Here is a 20,709-nt window from a genome sequence, read left to right as displayed (position 1 = left end):
AGTGCTGCGAATTGTTCTCCCTTTTTCTTGGCAATAAATTAATCAATTTGAACATTTGTGTGTAGTTTGTATAGTTTTATTTTGTTAGTAATATTGCATAGTTGGCTATGCAGAGGTGAGGAGTAGCCAAGGAGTAAGCCTTATTGCCAAAACTGATCAAGTTTTTTCCAGTCCTTATCATGAGTTGTGTTTCAGGGCTGTTGTTGCATGCCACGTCACTGGACTGTGTCTGTCACTAAGAAATTAGGCACTGGATGCGAAGTCGACGCCCTTTGTTGATATACCGGTACACCTCCTGTTAAACCTTCTGCAGCCGCAGGGGCAGCATCGGGGGCCATGGGGCCCATTGATACCACGGTGCCGGCCAAGGAGCCCGGTGCCACTGCTGTGGAACCAGCGGAGCAGGCTGTTCAGCCTCACTGGCCTGTCCCATCGATCGACGGCTACAAAGGGAAGCCGGGCTGGCGTATGATCTGTGGCTGTCCCTAGACTGGGATGAGCGGCAGCATCAGGAACGGTGCCAATGGTAGCAACTGCTCCGCAATCAGCTCCGGTGGGAGGATCCGCGACGGCGAGGTGCCAGCAATCAACGCCCGGGACTGCAGGAGTGGTACTGCAGCAGGGTCCTGAAGTGAGACAAAGAAGAGGAACCGTGCCAATGTTCATGTCACAACTGGTTACAATAGCCCCTCAGAGACAAGGACTTTTGGTGCCATCAGTCTTGGTCTCGAGCGGAGCGGTGCCTGGAGCTCCTGTTAGTCGGAACCCAGCCAGACAACCTGGTAGGGGTCGAAGGTGACTGGCATGGACTACCGCACCGGGCAGTGCGCTGAGCAGCAAACAGCGTCAGAAACATTCCCTCAACCGCAAACGGTGCCGAGCAGGGGGGCCACTGTGGAAATCCCAACAGTGGCTTGCCTCTGGACCAGGGAGCCAGCGTTAGTGGTGCCCCTGGCACCAGCAGGACATAACGTCCCAGGCCATTTGCAGGGCCTCAGGCGTGGTGGGCATCCAGACAGTCAGGGAAGCCTGCTCCGAATAGGCCACTCTGCTTGACCTGAGTCGGAGGCCTGGAGGCCAATGGGGACCAAGGACTGCCCAACATGTGTCTAGCCTCTCCCCCAGTCTGCTCCGGGGCTGCAGCAGGGAAGGTTTCTTCTTAACCTTCTTGGAGTGCCCCAAGGATGGGAAGCTGTGCCGACTATTAGGTAGCACCGAGGGGTCACCGCGCGCCGACACTGCGGTACCCGGTGCCCAACGAACAACAGTTCTAAAGGAAAGCTGCAGACAAGCTGGAGCAGAGCAGTTCGCAAGCACCTTCATTGGCAGCAAGAAGGAACTGAGGATGGGGGGAGCACACAGCGCCCCTTATACCGCGCCATGGAGGCGCCACTCCAGGGGTCATAGAGGCGCTCCCCTATGGGTACTGCTAGGGGAAAAACTTCCGGCACCAATGCACATGGCGAGCACACACCCCTATTGTGGAATACACATGAGCAGTCACTCGAAGAAGAAAATAACCTTCTCACAACTCCCGTAATACAATAATTATGGTGCTCTAACTCTGTCTCTGGAAGGGCTCATAGGCAGGCTGGTTGAAGAAATACTTGTGGCAAGGGGAGGAAGCATAGGCAGTTATGGGGACCTAACATTACCCTGGCAGAGTATCAGTCAGACAGTATCAGTCCCTGGAAAAATACGGCAGTGCATAAATATTCCAACACACATGTGAGTGAAGGCAAGGTTACTCACCTTGTGCAATAACTGAGGTTCTTCGAGATGTGTCCCACTGTGGGTGCTCCACTTTATGTATCAGTGCACTCCTGCACCATTGATCAGAGAATTTCAGCAGCAGTGTCCATCTGGGTCGCTCATGCAGAGTGGTTGTCTCACGGCACTGTTGGTGCCTCATCTATCATGCGTGTGACCCAACCCCCTCAGTTCCTGCTCCACCGTAGAGTCCCTAATGCAAACTCCAAAGTACAGGATGAGGGGAGGATGGTGGGTAGTGGAGTACCCACAGGGACACACATCTTGAAGAAAAGACGGTTACTCACCGTTGTAACTGTTGTTCTTCGAGATGTGTTGCTCCTATCCATTCCAGTTAGGTGTGCGCGCCGCGCGTGCACGGCTCTTCGGAACATTTTTAGCCTAGCAACACCGGCGGGCCAGCTGGGCGCCCCCTGGAGTGGCGCCGCTATAGCGCTAGTTATATACCCGAGCCGGCCCGTCCGCTCCTCAGTTCCTTCTTGCCGGCTACTCCGACAGTGGGGAAGGAGGGCGGGTCTGGAATGGATAGGAGCAACACATCTCGAAGAACAACAGTTACAACGGTGAGTAACCGTCTTTTCTTCTTCGAGTGATTGCTCCTATGCATTCCAGTTAGGTGATTCCCAAGCCTTACCTAGGCGGTGCGGTCGGAGTGAGACGTGGCAGAGTGCAAGACTGCGGAGCCAAAGGCTGCATCGTCTCTGGATTGCTGCACCAACGCGTAGTGGGAAGCGAAGGTGTGGACAGAAGACCAGGTGGCCGCTCTACAGATGTCCTGGATGGGGACATGGGCCAGGAAGGCGGCAGATGAGGCGTGCGCTCTCGTAGAGTGGGCGGTAAGACGGTTAGCTGGCACACCAGCCAGCTCGTAGCATGGTCTGATGCATGCAGTGACCCATGAGGAAATCCTCTGAGAGGAGACTGGCTTGCCTTTCATGCGCTCTGCAACTGCTATGAACAGTTGTGGCGAACGCCGGAAGGATTTTGTTCGATGTATGTAGAACGCAAGGGCCCTGCGGACATCCAGGGTGTGCAGCTGTTGATCCCGACTCGAGGCATGAGGCTTCGGGAAAAAAACGGGAAGGAAAATGTCCTGATTTACATGGAAGGCTGACACCGCCTTAGGGAGGAAGGCCGGGTGAGGCCGAAGCTGGACCTTGTCCGCATGAAAGATGGTGTACGGAGGACCGGCCGTCAGGGCCTGGAGCTCGGAAACTCGCCTCGCTGAGGTTATGGCGACGAGAAAAGCTGTTTTCCACGACAAGTGGAGTAGCGAACACGTAGCTAAGGGCTCAAAGGGGGTTCTCATGAGCCTGCCCAAGACCAGATTCAGGTCCCAGGGCGGAGTCGGAGGCCGCACTGGTGGGAACAAACGCTCTAGACCCTTGAGGAAGCGGGAAACCGTCGGATCGGAGAAGATGGACCGGTGACCGACGGGCGGCCTGAAGGCAGATATCGCCGCCAGGTGCACCTTTAACGATGAGACCACAAGACCCTGCTCTTTAAGTGACCAGAGGTAGTCCAGGATCGTTGGGATAGGTACGACGAATGGATTCATGTCTCTCTGGTCGCACCATATGGCGAATCGCTTCCATTTAGAGAGGTAGGTCGAGCGAGTGGAGGGCTTTCTGCTCTCCAGCAGGACCCGCTGGACCGCCGCCGAACAGGCCCGCTCAGCGTGGGTCAACCACTCAGGTACCAGGCTGTCAGATGGAGGGACTGTAGGTCCGGGTGGCGGAGCCTGCCGAAGTCCTGCATTATCAGGTCCGGCCATAAGGATAGAGGGATGGGATCTCGTACCGATAGCTCGAGCAGCAGAGTGTACCAGTGCTGTCTCGGCCAGGCCGGAGCGACGAGTATGAGGCGGGCTCTGTCCCTCCGAAGCTTGAGAAGCACCTGATGTACGAGCGGGAACGGAGGGAAGGCATACAGTAGGTGACCCGTCCAGGGGCAGAGGAATGTGTCCAACAGGGAGCCCGGGGCGCGACCCTGGTACGAGCAGAACTGGTGGCACTTCCTGTTCTCTCTGGAGGCGAACAGGTCTATCCGGGGAAACCCCCACCTCCGGAAAATCGTGTGAACCACATCTGGGCGGAGGGACCACTCGTGGGACAGGAACGACCTGCTGAGATGGTCGGCCAGCGTGTTCTGCACCCCTGGAAGATAGGACGCCACCAGGTGAATGGAGTGGGCTATGCAGAAGTCCCACAGTAGCATCGCCTCCGTGCACAGCGGGGAAGATCGGGCTCCACCCTGCTTGTTGACATAAAACATCGCCGTTGTGTTGTCCGTCAACACCGCGACACAATGCCCTTGGAGACTGGGGCAAAAGGCTTGACAGGCGAGGCGAATCGCCCGGAGCTCTCTGACATTGATATGGAGGGAGAGCTCTCAGGGCGACCAAAGGCCTTGGGTGTGCAGGTCGGCTAGGTGCGCCCCCCACCCCAGCTCTGACGCATCCGTGGTCAGAGTGACGGATGGTTGAGGAGGGCGGAAAGAGACTCCAGCACACACGACTGGTGGGTCCAGCCACCAGGTGAGCGAAGCGAGGGCCGGCTTCGTGGGCGTGACTACCATATCGATGGAGTCGCGGTGGGGCCGGTACACTGACGCAAGCCAAATTTGAAAAGGGGGAAGGTGCAACCTCGCGTACTGAGTGACGAACGTACACGAAGCCATGTGGCCCAGAAGGCGGAGGCAGGAATGCACCGTTGTCCGTGTGAAAGATTGTAGGTCTCGAACTAGAGAGACCAGAGACTGATGCCGAGGTTGGGGCAGGCAGGCCCTGGCCACATTGGAATCCAGGACCGCATCGATGAACTCCACTCTTTGCGAAGGGGTCAACATCGACTTCTCGGCATTTATCATAAGCCCTAGACGCTGAAACAGGGCTAGGACCGTGGCCATGTGGGACGCCACCAGTTGGCGGGATGGTCCTCGGACTAGCCAGTCGTCGAGATGGGGTAGACATGTATCCGACGACGGCGGATGGCCGCGGCCACCACTGCCATGCACTTGGTGAATACCCTCGGCGCTGTAGAGAGGCCGAAGGGCAGCACTGTGAACTGGTAGTGCGTATTGTTGACAACGAAACGCAGGTAGCGCCGATGAGGGTAAATGGCGACATGAAAATACGAGTCCTTCATGTCGAGGGCGGCAAACCAGTCTCCCGGATCCAGGGAGGGAATGATAGTCCCCAGGGTCACCATGCGAAACTTGAGCTTGACAAGGTATTTGTTGAGCTCTCGGAGGTCGAGTATGGGTCGTAGGCCTCCCTTCGCCTTGGGGATTAAGAAATATCGGGAATAAAATCCCCTGCTCGCAGATCGCTCGGCACCTCCTCTATAGCACCCAAGCTCAGCAGAGACTCGACCTCTTGTAGGAGGACTTGCTCGTGAGAGGGGTCCCTGAAGAGGGACGGGGTGGGCGGGTGGGAGCGAAACAAACTGAAGATGGTAACCAGACTCTACCGTGCGTAGCACCCAGTTGTCCGATGTAATCTGGGACCACGCCGGGAGGAAGTGGGAAAGACGATTGAAAAAATAACGGGGAAGGATCCAGAGGAGAGACTGATGGGCCGTCCTCAGGCGTCCCATCAAAACGCCTGCTTCGGCCGTTGGGGGGCCTTGGAAGGCGCCTGGGACTGGGTACGCCGATTGCCCGATGGTCTACGGCGGTTCAGTCTGCCCCTGCGTGCATTATCAGGCCGTGACCTGGACTGATTGAACGGGCGAGGCGAATCGCTGCTGCCTGAAGGGTCTCCGCTGTGTCGCAGGCGTGTGCATGCCCAGTGTGCGGATGGCAATGCGCCCATCCTTAAGGGTCTGGATTCTGGAGTCCATTTTCTCCGAGAATAGGCCCTTGGTATCGAAGGGCAAGTCCTGCAATGTATATTGAACCTCTGGCGGCAAGGTGGACGATTGCAGCCAGGAGATCCTTCTCATTGTTACTCCCGATGCCAAGGTCCTGGCTCCGGAGTCTGCAGAGTCCAGTGAGCCCTGAATGGAGGACCTGGTAGCTTTCTTGCCCTCTTCTAGCAAGGCTGAGAACTCCTGCCTGGAGGATGTTGGAACCAACTCTGTAAACTTAGAGAGGGCCACGAAATTATCGCAGGCATAGCGGGCCAGGAGAACCAACTGATTGGCTATGCGTAATTGGAGGCCGCCAGCCGAATATACCTTTCGGCCCAACAGGTCCATCCTGCGCGCGTCCTTGGACTTAGGTGCAGGCGCAGGTTGCCCATTTCTTTCCCGGTCATTCACCGACTGTACCACTAGGGAGTCCGGGGCCGGGTGGGTGTACAGGTACTCGTACCCAGTCGGGGGTACCGAGTACTTCCGCTCCACTCCGCGGGCAGTGGGAGGGATGGACGCAGGTGACTGCCAGAGTGTGGTGGCATTTCTCTGGATAGTCCGAACAAAAGGCAGGGCCACTCGCATGGGGGCCTCCGTTCCGACCACATTAGTGATCGGGTCCTCGTCCTCGATGACCTCTGCTACCGGGAGGTTAATAACTTGTGCCACCCGACGAAGGAGGTCCTGATGGGCACGTAAGTCAATCGGTGGGGGATCGGATGACGAGGATCCCGCCACCGCCTCGTCGGGCGAGGAAGACGAGGAATGGGCCTGACCAATGGGAAGTGGCTGAGGCTCGTCCATGGGGTGCGAGGCCGCCGCCTTCACGGGATGTTCTGTCTGCGCCGGCGGCGGTGGAACCTCAACCGGAGGCGATGGACTGGGCCTGCTGACGGTGGCTTCCGGCACCCTATGGTCGGAAGGCCCCTGTCGCGGGAGGAAGGGGGCGCCCTGAGCCTCGTGACCAGCCCAGGGGGTCCAGAAACTCCATTGCTGAGGACCCAGGTCTTGTCCTTGTGGGTCCGCACGGTAATCTGCACCGCTGCCGTCGTGTGAAGCGACCGATGGTTGGCGGGAAGGCCATGGGGGGGCAGAGGCGCTCAGGGACTGCGCCGTCGATGCCACCAGTCTGTCCGTGGACGGTGCCGGGTACCGGTGCCGATCGTCTCGGTGCCGGGAGCGCGAGTGGGACCTTCGACCGCGAGAGTACCGGGAGGTCGACCGCGATCTCGACCGTCGTCGACGGGAGCGGCTTCGAGAACGGCGTCGGGAGCGGTGCCGGGAACCGGACCTTCCTCGGTGCCGACGGTCCGGAGAGCGGGATCGGGACCTGGAACGCCTCCTGGAGTACGACCGGTACCGCGATGAGGAGCGGTACCGGGACTGCGACCGGCACCAAGAAGGAGAGCGGCACCGGGATGGAGACCGGTGCCGTGACCTTGAACGGCGGGAAGGTGACCGTCTCCGGGATCGGGACCGGGACCGGGAGCGGGACCTGGATCGCCTTCTATCCCGTTTGTCAGGGGTGGCAGGTCGTACCATGGCCGGTTTGCCCACTGACAGAACAGCCCGCACCGGCGGTGCCGGGGGCCGGAGGCTCGTTGCCTCTGATAGCTCTATGAGCTCCCTCGCCGTCGAGAACGTCTCGGGCGTGGACGGGAGAGGCAGCTCGACCACGGTTTGCACCGGGGAGCGCGGGGGTACCGGACTCGACGGCCCAGCCGGTGCCGGAGTCGACGGTACCGCGCACGGGCCGTGCGCTGTCGAGGTCGGTGCCGAAGGCGCCGCTACTGGCTGCTGGACCAGTGGTCTCGACGTAGCAGTCTCTACAGTTTTGGGCTTCGGCTTCCGTTTCCCAGATGGTGAATGGGAGCGGTGCCGGGGCTTCGGTGCCGGCTGCTTCTTAACAGTCTCGGTACCGGACCGGCCGGGGACCGCTGGAGCGCTCCGCACCGAGGACGACGGCAGAGCTGAAGGAGTCGGCACCGCAGGGGTAAGCGCCGATTCCATGAGGAGCTGCCGTAATCTAATGTCCCGCTCCTTTTTCGTTCGCGGCTTGAACGACCTGCAAATGAGGCACTTATCTGGTCGATGGCCCTCGCCGAGACAACGAAGACAGGAGTCGTGAGGGTCCCCAACCGGCATGTGCCGCTGGCAAGCCGCACAGGGCTTGAATCCCGGTGTCTTGGGCATACGCCTGCACCGGATGGGAAAAGAGGGGCTAAGCCCCCCTAATCCCCCCTAATCTATCTAATGTCTACTCAACTAACGAATTTTAACAACTAACTATATACATTAAACACACAAGTAGAACCAAGGTGAGCTAGGTAAGTGGAGGACGACGACGAGCACTCCACAGTTCCAACTGGCCGTCACGGGCGGGAAGAAGGAACTGAGGAGCGGACGGGCCGGCTGGGGTATATAACTAGCGCTATAGCGGCGCCACTCCAGGGGGCGCCCAGCCGGCCCGCCGGTGTTGCTAGGCTAAAAATGTTCCGAAGAGCCGTGCACGCACAGCGCGCACACCTAACTGGAATGCATAGGAGCAATCACTCAAAGAAGAACCTCAGTTACTGCACAAGGTGAGTAACTGTCTCTTCTTCGCATGATGTCTGTATGGGTGCTCCACTTCAGGTAACTGTAGAGCAATGCCCCACTGTGGATCGAAGGAGCTTCAGAGTTGCTTGAGTGATCGAGGATAGCACTGTGAAACTTAACAGTGTATCCAATTCTGAGCCCTGAGTGACTCCTGGGCTCCACGCACTGCTCCCGCCACAGGCCCCAGTTGCGCAGGTCCCATTGGCCAGGAACCACAGCCAACGTGAGCTGTGGGGGGCGGGGCCTACAGGCAGCACGTGGAGCCCCCTGGCCTCTCCTCCACCTGGGAGCTTCAGGGCCATGCCAGTGGGAGCCGAGGAGCCCCCCACCCTGAGGTAAGCACCCCACCCACCCACCAACTCCCTGCCCCTAGCCCTGAGCCCCTTCCCACACACCCAAACTGCTGCTGCTGGCCGCTGCAGAAGTCACAGAGGTCATGGAATCTGTGACTTCTGTAACCTCTGTGACAGACTTGCAGCCTTACTGATGATTGCAGGCAGGATGCCCTGCGCATTACAACAGCTTTGGCTGTTCTTGCCACCATATCTGCCACATGAAGGGACACCTGTAGTGCAGTTCTGGCGACAAGTTGTCCCTAGGGGAGTAAACCTTTGAACTGTTCCCGCCTCTCTTCTGGAAGGTCATTAATAAAATAATTCAGTTTGCCATAACTGTCATAGTCATATTTGGCCAGGAGCATGCTGTAGTTTGCCACACATAACTGTAAGGTCTCAGAAGAGTAGACCTTTTGCCTCTTCCAGTCCTTATCTGTGGAGTAGATGTATACTAGCAGCAAAGAGTCCTGTGGCACCTTATAGACTAACAGACGTTTTGGAGCCACAGGACTCTTTGCTGCTTTTACAGATTCAGATTAACACGGCTACCCCTCTGATACTAGATCTATACTGTGGCTGTTTGCCGTGTTGGTTTGAGGCCTTCATTACCAGGAAATTGAGGGGTGGGGGACGGGAGGAGGAGGAAAGGAAGTTTATATCCTTGGCAGGCATGTAATACTTCCTGTCCACCCTCTTACATGTTGGTGGGACAGTAGCTGGTGTTTGCCAAACAGTCTCCCCTGGCTTCATCAGGGCGTCATTTATGGGTAGCGCAATTTTAGAGGTTTAAGAGGTCTGGAGAATCTGGAGGAGTTTGTGCTGTGTGTCAGACACAGGGATCTCCTGACTCTGTGCCACCCTTTTAAACAGTTTTTGGAACTGGTTAAAATCATCGGCAGTGATGGGAGCATTATGGTTTTGTCTGGTGATGAGGAGTTATGTGCAGGTGAGATCATGTCCTGCTCTGTGCCCTCCTCTTTCTCATCCCCCATTTCCTCAGGGACATCAGAGGTCTCCGGTATGCAGCACGGTGGTGGCAATCTTATCTCTCCTCTAAGAGGGGTTGGAGGTCAGTTGTAATGTGTCCTGTATGTTGCCCATGGGTCTCAGGGTGACCACTGCATGGGAAAAGGCATGGGTGGGCACATCCATGGCTGTCCATACTAAGGCTGAATGTCTTGCCCGTATTGAGCCCTTGATTTCATGGGTCCCAAAGGTGGTCTGTTTTTGACAGGTGAAGAGTGGTGCAAAGCAAAAGCAACCTCTTCCTGTTTATCATCCTCATTGCTAGAGAATGGAGGGGCAGTGGGTGAGGCTGATTGCTCCGGTGCTGTATGCTCTGGGGAGCCATCGGTGCTGAAGAGCAGTAAGAGCAATACTGAGGATACCATGATGTCTTTCTGGTGCAGAAGCTGATGTAGTGCCATCAATTTTGTTACCGATGTCAGTATTTTAGATGGTGCCATGGACAGTCCCGATGGTTTCTGACCTGACTTGCTCAGTGTGGACTATGCCATCTTCACCCTCTCTGTCAGTGCCAAGGAAGTTGTCGGCACTAGTGGTGGTGGCACAGCCATTGGTGAGGGTTTTGGCACTGTGTATTTCACTGGTGTTGTTGGTGCCATAGAGGAGGAGGAGGAAGGTTTAGATGTGTGCCTTGACTTCTTCTCTTTCTAATGGGGTCCCAGTGTGGATGGTGCCAGAGGTGCCTGGTGCCTCAAAGGTGCTTACCCGCAATGCGGTTGGCACTGAGGACAGCGACCTAGCAGGAGACCTTTTTTTTTTAGTCTTTGCAGTGAGGTCATAGCTCTTTTCCTCGATCTTTTTGAGGAATGAGCCTTATCCTTCACTGAGGGTGATGTACCTGGGAGTCTTTTGGCCAGTCAGAGGCCAGTCAGATGAGCTTCAGATGGAAGTCTTGATCCTGTCTAGCTCTGGCCTTCAAAGTACTGCACTGAGTGCACTTCTGGGAGATGTGTGACTCACCAAGGCAATGGACACAAGGGAATGACTGTCAGGCAGGGATAGCGTCTCAGAAGGCGCCACATCTTTTAAAACCCAGAGAACCAGGCATTGTTGAGTGTGGTTGAATGTCTCCTGCTCTGAGGAAAGAAAAAGAAAAAAATTAAGTAACTAAGACTAATGAAGACTAGCTAAACTACTACTAACTATACTATGAAACTTAAAACTATTTTGAACTAGTTTTTCTAGGTTTCCAGCTCAGGCTGGGACCAATTGAGAAGGAACTGAGGGTGTCGAGTCGCACATACAATAGATGAGGTGCCAATGGTGCTGCAAGACAACCACGGCGCATGCACAATCCAGATGGATACTGCTGCTGAAATTCTCTGATCAACAGCACAGGGTTGCACAGACACCTGAAGTGGAGTACCCACAGGGACATCATTCAAATTAAGAATATCTTTCTACGTAAAAAACGTACTGTGCATAGTTTTCAAATTTAAATAGATTTCTCTCTTACCTGTAAATGGTATTTCTGTAATGGGAAATGTCAGTCTCTAACAAGATGAAAGTTTTGCTTAAGTCACTCTTGAACAAGCAGAAATGACTAGTGAAAGAGCAGAAGTTCTGGCCACCAATGCAGGTGATCTAGCAGCTTCCCCCATGAATGCTATTTAACTCACAATAAAGTATATTTATAAGTTGAGAGGGGAGAGGCACTTGGCTGGAGTGAGAAATGGTTAAAGAAGAGTAAGAAAATCACACCCAAGTTTGGCTCAAGTGAAGCACTTAACCAACGATAATACAACAGAAAAAACTTGAAGTTGAAACTACATATAAAGAAAAAGTGATTGGCCTCAATGAAAAATATTTCAGAAATAGGACAAACAACAAATAAGGGTATGTCTACACTACCAGAGTAGTTTGATTTAACTTAACTCGAATTTGTGGAATCAACCTTACAAAGTCGAACGTGTGTATCCACACTAAGGACAGTAATTTGACTTTGTGAGTCCACACTAATGGGGCAAGCGTCGACATTGGAAGCGGTGCACTGTGGGCAGCTATCCCACAGTTCCCGCAGTCCCCGCTGCCCATTGGAATTCTGGGTCGAGCCCCCAGTGCCTGCTGGGGAAAAAAATGTGTCGAGGGTGCTTTTGGGTAACTGTCATCATTCAACCGTCACTCCCGCCCTCCCTCCCTGAAAGCGCCGGCGGGAAATCAGTTCGCGCACTTTTCTGGTCAGTGACAGCGCGGACACCACAGCACTGCGAGCATGGAGCCCGCTGCAATCATCTCTGCAGTTATGGCCGTTGTCAACTCCTCGCACCTGATCGTCCACCTCTTCCACAGTCAGCTGCTGAGAAATCGGGCGAGGAGGCTCCGGCAGCGCGGTGAGGACATGAAGTGTGAGAGTGGCACAGACCTCTCACAAAGCACGGGACCCTGCGCCGTGGACATCATGGTGGCAATGGGTCATGTTCATGCTCAGGAACAGAGGTTCTGGGCCCGGGAAACAAGCACGGACTGGTGGGACCGCATAGTGCTGCAGGTCTGGGATGAATCACAGTGGCTGTGAAACTACAGGATGCGTAAGGGCACTTTCCTTGAACTGTGTGACTTGCTGGCCCCTGCCCTGAAGCGCAAGGACACCCGGATGCGAGCAGCCCTCACTGTGCAGAAGCGAGTGGCCATAGCCCTCTGGAAACTTGCAACGCCAGACAGCTACTAGTCAGTAGCAAACCACTTTGGCTTGGGCAAATCTACCGTGGGGGTTACTGTGATGCAAGTAGCCCACGCAATCGTTGAGCTACTGCTCTCAAAGGTAGTGACCTTGGGAAACGTCCAGGTCGTCATAGATGGCTTCGCCACGATGGGATTCCCAAACTGCGGTGGGGCTATAGAGGGAACTCACATCCCTATCCTGGGACCGGACCACCAGGCCAGCCAGTATATTAACAGAAAGGGCTACTTTTCAATGGTGCTGCAAGCACTGGTGGACCATAGGGGACGTTTTACCAACATCAACGTCGGATGGCCAGGCAAGGTTCATGACGCGCGTGTGTTCAGGAACTCTGGTCTGTTTAGATGCCTGCAGGAAGGAACTTTCTTCCTGGACCACAAAATAACTGTTGGGGATGTGCAGATGTGATCCTCGGGGGACCCAGCCTACCCGCTATAGTGATCCTCGGGGACCCAGCCTACCCGCTAATGCCCTGGCTCATGAAGCCCTATACTGGTGCCTTGGACAGTGACAAGGAACTCTTCAACTACCGTCTGAGCAAGTGCAGAATGGTGGTGGAGTGTGCTTTCGGACGTCTCAAGGGGAGATGGAGGAGCTTACTGACTCGCTCAGATCTCAGCGAAACCAATATCCCATTGTTATTGCAGCTTGCTGTGTGCTCCACAATCTCTGTGAGAGCAAGGGGGAGACCTTTATGGCAGGATGGGAGGTTGAGGCAAATCGCCTGGCTGCTGATTATGCTCAGCCAGACAGCCGTGCGATTAGAAGAGCCCAGCGGGAAGCGCTGTGCATCCGGGAGGCTTTGAAAGCTAGGTTCCTCGGTGAGCGAGGTAACCTCTGTTACGTTTGTTTACAGAGAAGCTGAACCTGCCCCCGTTTCTTTACCCAGTTAATGTTGACTATCCTCTGCAGTTACATACCCTGTTCAACCCGCTCCCCCCCTTCCAACACACGTTTAAAAATAAAATGCATGGCACTTTGTTAATGAACACCGTTTTCTTTATTACTGCTTTGGCGGGAAAGGGTTAAAACTAGGATGCAGACTGTGGTGGGTGGGGTGTGTACTGATGTAAAGACCGCTTCTAAACTCATGGAATGACAGGCTCCTGCTCCTAGAGTGGTCTGCAGTGCCGGACTGGTTGTTTCAACGGAGCCTGCCATCCCTCCTTTTCGGGACTCTGTGTGCGGAGGCTATGTGACCTTTTTGCGGGGGAGGACGGTTACAGATTCCCCTGCTGCGTGGCTCTGTGGTCCAGGACAAGGACCGCTGCAGAAGATCTGTAACTGCCCTCTCCCGCCACAAAGTCACGTACCCCCCACCCACACAGAACATGAAAACCACCTCACAGACCGACCAGGGTGCCTACTGACTGCACTGTGTGTGTGACCTGCTGCTGATCCTGCCCCCCTGTATTTTTAATAATCAACTAGACAGTTAGGGGATGAAACTGGGATTGGGGCTTGGGTGAGTCAGGAAGGGAAGGACTTCTCAAAATTTTGCATACTAGCAGTGCAAACCACAGTACAACAGAATAATGGTCTTATCGACTCTTAATAGATAAGAAAACCTCTCTTTTCTCTGAATGGGTAAAATCAATCTCTAACTTAAGGGGATCTGTGCACTATTTCCTCAGCAACAATAAGGCAGGAAAATTTCTCAAGATCATAAGTTAAAAAAGCCTTGAAAAAAGCTGTATCAGCACAAATGTAAGTGTCTATATTGTCTGTGATCCAGAGCGTTATACGTAACACTGATACATATTATGATTCACCTGGAAAAATATTTGTGTGGGCTTTTAGCCTCTCAGAATAAGTGAACAAATTCTCATGAACCCCAAACCCCTATTTTCTATTTATATAGGGTTGTGTGGCCTTTTTAATGATTTAAATATGAAGGCATCCCTTTCAGAGAGGCTGTAGCTTTGAATTACCTCTGAGAGCACTGTGCATTGTAGTTGAGCGGTTTGACATGAGACAAAGACTCCTACCCAGGCCTGGATGCACTACCTTGTCCACCTGATTTGAAGAACACCAAAACTACAGAAAGCTTGAGCCTCAAATCTAAATTCTGCAATTTCATTGTCTACTTATAGTTCTCCAAAAGTGACATAAGCAAAAAAAAGTGCTATGTAATATACTGACTGTCCATGTGAGGCCACATATTTGCACTGAAAACTTTGTGTGGCCATTTTGCAAACACCATATGTAATATTTTGTAATCTTTTTTCTTTTTAAAAGAATATAATTTAACATAAACTAATCATGTTAAACTTACATAATAAAATAAAAAAGATGTACAACGTAGCCTTGTTAATGTTAGTATGAGAACAGTAAAACTTTCATTTACTGACCTGCAGTGCTTAAAATTGTTTAACCGTTTACAGTTTTTCCATTTATTAGTTTTAATTCCTCTCTACCCTGCAAAATTGGACTCATGGTAACTAAGGCACCTGGATTTACAGGATTTACAAGAAATTATATACAATTTTAAGATGCTTCTTTAATGTAATATTAAAGTTAAAATAAAAGCAGTCAAATGCAAAGTAACAATGCAGAATTTAAGGTTCTCAATACAACATTATTCATTCCTAGGTTTAGATATTAAGTATGTAATTTACCATATTTCTGTTTATGCTGTTAAATATGTCACACATGGCTAGGTTAACATCACTGTAATGTAACATTTTTGTTAGTAAATAAATGTATATTTGAATACGCATAACAAAAAAAAAACCCTCAGAAAATCAGGTTCAGTTTTGTTTAGTTGAATTAATAGGGGCATAGTTATTCCTTGTCTTACCAATGAAGAAAATCAGGTATGTCATTGAGAAGCTTAGAATTACTTCAGTTAATCCATCATTGACGATATGAGACAGCCAATATTTAACTATTCTTGAACTCAAAAATCCAAATATGGTACTTGCAATAAATTTTAATACTAGTTTAATAATAATTTCTTTTGCTGTAAAAGAAGAAAATAAGATTGAATTATAAATTAGTAATTCACTTTTTAAAAATGCATTCAAGTGGAGTTAAAATTTCTGTTGCACAAGAGAGACTTCTTGTCCCTATATCTTCTGGAATGCAAGACTTCAACACACCAAATTCAAACATTCGATAACTAGGAAATGCTCAACTAAGCTCTCTCCACATGTCTTCAAAAAGAACGTTAGTTTGACAACAACAACAACAAAAGCCCACAGACTTATGAAAACCAGGAAAGATATTTGAGGACAAGAAAGTATTGTAGTACAACAGCAATCTTAATGAATTTTTGTAAGCAAATTTCCACTGTATTTTTAAATATGTGAATTAGCCAAGCTAGCAGAGGGTTCTGACATTTCTATCAAAAAATGAGTTTACTCTTTCATATCTTTGCATGCAATGTCAGATAATGATTTTAATCTTGCAGAGTTTAACTCTGGGGTCATCCAGAACAACAGACCTCCAGAAAGAGTCACTGCTGGAGATTGGCTGCAAAGGTAAGAGCCTACCCACGGTTGAATGTTTTCAAATTTTACGCCAAACTCAACACTGGCCACAGTTCTACTTCATCTCTAAAAAACCCCTCCCAACAATCTGTCCTGAGGTATAGGACTATGGTGACTACAGCGAACTATACACAAAGCATCAAAGCTCAGAAACAAGAGTGCCATGAATATTGGGGGAAATTGCAGCTCCAAAAACACATGAAGCATAGTCAATATTGTCAATTTAAAAAAGGTTACATAAAATTGACAATGAGACCAAACATTCCTTTTGAGGTCCTCTTGATGACCTCCAACAGGGAGCTGATTGGAAACACAAGATCCTTCAGAGTCTTTAAAAGATAATTACACTCTCTATAACAAAAATGGTGGAAAATAAATTTGTTTGGTCCCCTCCTCTATACAACCACAATAGGGTAAGACCTGTGGTGGCCAGGCTCTTATAGGCCTCCTAAAATTCATAAGTGCTAGTGGGTCCCCTATGATGATTTGGGAGCTTTGTCTGTCCAAATTATGAATTCTGGTTGACATAATGAAATTTTATAATAAAAAATCACTGTATCATGAATGCCTCTCTCTCTGTGTATCGACCGTGTCTTACCAGCCTGAAAAGCATGCCTTCCTCATACTGAGGATAACAGGAAGGTACTTTGAACTCAACAACCCAATTCAGGTGCAAACACTCAGAAATAACATGTGACCTCAAGCTTAAGAAAACCACTTTTACCCTGCCCCTCTGCAGGGATGGGATGGGGGTGAAGGTTCGATCAGTGGAAAGTTACCAAAAGACACAACAAAGGAAGAAGACATTGGAAGTGGGGCATACAAACAAGAGAAAGAACACAGGAAAAGGAAGCATGTGGCAGAAGAGAGCATACTCATAGGCGCTGGGGGAAGAGAACTTCATGAAGGAGAAGCACCCCAGAGTGAAGAAGCCTAGGTGAAGCAGCAAACCCTGTCTGCTTTGCTGGACGCAGATGGTCACCCCTATGGACTCCCATAGGAAGGATTAGCTAGGAAGGGTGTACTGCAGTTAGAATGTTTATTCTTTTCTAAATGATTTGTTCTCTCTTGTGCTTTATATGATTAAGGAAATAAAAAATTGTGTTAGACTCTGTGGAAAGTTAATCCATGTGTGTTATATGTTTTGCAATTACTATGAGCCTCCAGAAAGAATTAAACTGTAAATCAGAAGGCTTACAGCTTGAGGTAGAGTTCTGGAAGAGAATATATTTAACTATGAGGAAGTCTGAAGAGTTAACCCTATGCTCGGGTGGGGAGGAGGGAGGCAAGCCAGCTGGACAGTGGATTACAGTTCTCAGAAGGGAGAATTAGACATAGAGAATTTGCACCTTGAGGATGTGCCTAGGGAACCCAAGATTGAGCAGTGACTGGACACTCTGCAAACTTTGGAGGCTTAAAACACTCAAGGATCCAGAGGCTTGGATCTCCTCACCGCAGTCTGGAGGATGGCCAGCGGAGGGCGCCCAACTGGATCTTTGAAACTCCCAATGAGCTTAAAGTTAGATATGTAAATGTGTCTTCCAAATAAGCCCCCTCACAATCCACTGACAAAAATCTGATTCTTGCAACACACATGCTCAGCCCAATGGCCACACCCTCTGGTTTCCCAACTGCTATAATCAGTTTATACAATGTCAATTCTAAAATGTCACAATTCTGAAATTTCAGAGGCAACAGGAAATATGAAAAACAAAGTGTTTATTTTAACCCAAATAGCTTTACTGAACTATTACACATTATAAAAATTAGTATCACTCAGTACTGTTATGCATCTTTACTTCTGAATGTTTTAAATATATTTTATCCTGTCTCAAAAGTGGCAATTTATCATAGAATTTAGTGTGCGTTTACCAGAGAAATCAGAGTTCTGTTGCATAACTAGGATCTCACAGGCCTCAGAATAACTGAGGATGAAAAGAGAATAAATATTATGGAAAATATTGCCTTACCAACTTCAGTATGTGGGTCAGATACAAGATCCCTGAAAAGTTCAAAAACAATTGCAGTGGTAGCATCACTGAACAAAGACTCTCCTTTAATTAGATTAATGACGATTTTTGAAAGACCTTAAAAAAAGAAAATAGAACAAACTATTATATGAAACTCTTCTACTACACTAATGAAAATTAGGGAGTTAGCTACAGGAAAATTGCACCAATTCAACCTAAGGTGTGATTTTAATCCACTTTAAGTAAACTTTCTGCACAAAAGGTTGTGTGGACACACTTTTTTCAACTTAAACCAAATTTATTTCAATTTAGTTTAAGTTGATTTGGAATAGGTTTAAGTTAAACCAGAATAAGCCACTCTTACAATGAAATGAGAGTGTCTACAAAGGGATTTGCAATAGTTTAACTAAATCAGTTTAAAACCAATTTAAGTTAAACTGGTGCAACTTCTGCATGTGGACAAGACCTAAGTTACTTATCCTAAGTGACATTTCTCTGAATTTCCACAGATTCACATTCTTAAAGTAAAATACCAAGCCATGAAAATAACTTGAGGTAATGAGAGTTTGTACAACCAACAGGCACATATGCTGATGCAGAAAATATATTTCCAGAGTATCTGCATAGAATCAATAACTTGGAAGATAAGTAGGGAGGTGGCTGCATAAATGGAGGTTACTTGCCTATAACCGGAGTTCTTCTAGATTAGCCTCTGCATATTCACGTTTGTGGGATCAAGTAGCTGCATCACAAGCTTCCAGCACCTTTTGGAAAGCAGTGTCTGTTGGGGCTATTCACCCCTCTTCCCCCCTTTTCCCCCTCCCATCCTGGAGGGTTCTGAAAGTATGAACAATGAGGATGGCCTCAACTATGCTTCAATTCCTTCCAATAATTTGGGAATTCCTAACCTGAAACTCTAAGGAAGTGGGGCATAGAGCACAAAGTGTGAATATGCAGAGGCTCATCTCCAATAATTCTTGTTACAGATAAGTATAGAACGATTACTGCCAGATAGCAACTGTGGTTCTTTCAAATGTTCTGCACATGTGAATCCTACTGATGGTGTCCATGTGCCCTAGCACAAAAGTTCAGAAAGTTTTCATTAGCAGCATTCAGTACATGTTATGCATGTGACCAGTCCAACAAAAAGAGGGGTATAAGAAGTGTAGATAGCCAGAGTTTGGAGCCCCAGGAGAATAGAGGATGACTTGCAAAAGATTACAAGTGAGAAATGAAGACAAGAAGATTTACAGCCAGAAAGAACAGGAGGAAGGCCAGAGAATTGCACCAACACCAGGAAGAGGCAAATGTACGTGACTGGGAACTCCCTCCTAAGAACAGACAGGCCTGTCACCGGAGTGGATCTGGAGAACAGAAGGGTATGCTGTCTATTGGGAGCTAAAATATGGAATGCAGAGATGAGGCTGAAGAGGCTCCTAATGGGAGCAGGAAAGAATCCACTGATTGTCCCTCATGTGGGAACAAATTATACTGATAGATTCTCGGTGAAATGCATCAAGGAAGATTTCACCAGGCTGGGGAAAATGCTTAAAGATATGGATGCTCAGGTGATCTTCAGTGGAATCCTACCCATCCCTAGAAAGCACCAAGATTATAATTAGGGCCCTACAAAATTCACAGCCATGAAAAACGTGTCACGGACTGTGAAATCTGGTCTTTTGTATGCTTTTACTTTATACTATATAGATTTCACAGGGGAGACCAGTGTTTCTCAAATTGGGAGTCCTGACTCAAAACGGTATTACAGGGGGATCAAAAGGTTATTTTAGGGGAGGGTCACAGTATTGCCACCCCTACTTCTGCGCTGCCTTCAGAGCTGGGCGGCGAGAAAGTAGTGGCTGTTGGCCAGGTGCCCAGCTCTGAATGTAGCACCTCGCCAGCAGCAGCGCAGAACATAGGTGGCGAGTTCCATACCCACGTGGTGCTTGGGCACCAGCAATATTCAGCTCCACCAAAATTTGCCCCCCCCCCCCCCCAAGTGTCCCGTGGCCCCGACTTGCTGCCCCCGCCCCCAACTCGCCTTTCCCGCCCCGAAGCATAGCATCTCTGTCTTTGTCTCCTCCATGCTGCTTCCCTGCAGCAACTGCTGCCGCAGGGTCCTAGTGCCCTCCTTCTCCACTGCCAGGGCAGACTGACTCTGAGCCTGCCGTTCCCCCTCAAATCCTTCCCTGTTCTGGTACCCCTCCCCCCTGCCCACAGTCACTGCTCCTGCCCCATGCTGGGCCAGGAGGTAGTCCCATCCCCTACCCGCAGTGAGGCTACAGTCAGGGGCAACAGCACCCCACAGCACCCACCACGGGGAAGGTGAGGGAGATTCCTGGACCTGAGGGGGGCCCTAGGAGCACATGCAGTAACAGTGTGCTGCTGGGGGGGGGAAGGAAAGGGGGGCTCCTCCCCCAGAGCTTGCTGCTGCCGCCAGCAGGGAAAGGGCTGGGGGGAATCCTCCTCTTTGTCCCGTCCCGGAGCAGCCTGCCTGCACCCCAAACTTATCCCCAGCCCTGCCCCACCCCACAGCCCACCTCCCCAGTAAGAGATTTTACCCTCCACCACACCCTCAACCCTAGCCCTGACCCCTCCAGCACCCCAAACAACTTATCCCCAGTCCCAGACAGAGCCCTCACCCCCCACACTCTTACTCTCGCCATGAGCTGTTCCCACACCCGAAACCCCACATTGCCAGCCCCCGACAGAGTCCTCACCCCCTACACCCCTACTCTCATGCTGAGCCTCTCCCACACTCCAAACCCCATAGCCCTCACCCCTGCACCCCATCCCTCTGCACCCCTCCCATCCCCAAACTCCCTCCCAGAGCCTGCACCCTGCACCCCAATCCCATGCCCCAGCCTAAGGCCTGCACCCCAGTCCTCCTCCCTCACCCAAAGTCCCTCCCAGAGCCTTGGGCAGGTGGAGGGGCGGAGTTTGGGGTGCAGAGTTTGGGCAGGGGCGGGTTCTGGGCACCACCAA

At 50.9% G+C, this 20,709-nt stretch overlaps 1 protein-coding gene across 3 annotated transcripts in view; it reads right to left on the bottom strand.

Annotated features, from left to right (window-relative positions):
* Positions 1-20,709, bottom strand: part of LOC123370418 (sodium/hydrogen exchanger 10-like) — a 262,362-nt gene that overhangs the window by 210,468 nt on the left and 31,185 nt on the right. For all 3 annotated transcript variants that reach the window (XM_045016987.1, XM_045016986.1, XR_006579406.1), the window contains exons 5-6: positions 17,725-17,841; positions 15,064-15,225 (exon numbers count right to left, since the gene is read on the bottom strand). In XM_045016987.1, the coding sequence (XP_044872922.1) occupies positions 15,064-15,225; positions 17,725-17,841 (279 nt within the window). The remainder of the gene's footprint in view (positions 1-15,063; positions 15,226-17,724; positions 17,842-20,709) is intronic.

Source organism: Mauremys mutica, chromosome 4, assembly GCF_020497125.1.
Source record: "Mauremys mutica isolate MM-2020 ecotype Southern chromosome 4, ASM2049712v1, whole genome shotgun sequence".
Lineage (NCBI taxonomy): Eukaryota > Metazoa > Chordata > Testudines > Geoemydidae > Mauremys > Mauremys mutica.
The sequence above is the reverse complement of the archived record's forward strand: the minus strand, read 5'-3'. Positions and strand labels throughout refer to the sequence as shown.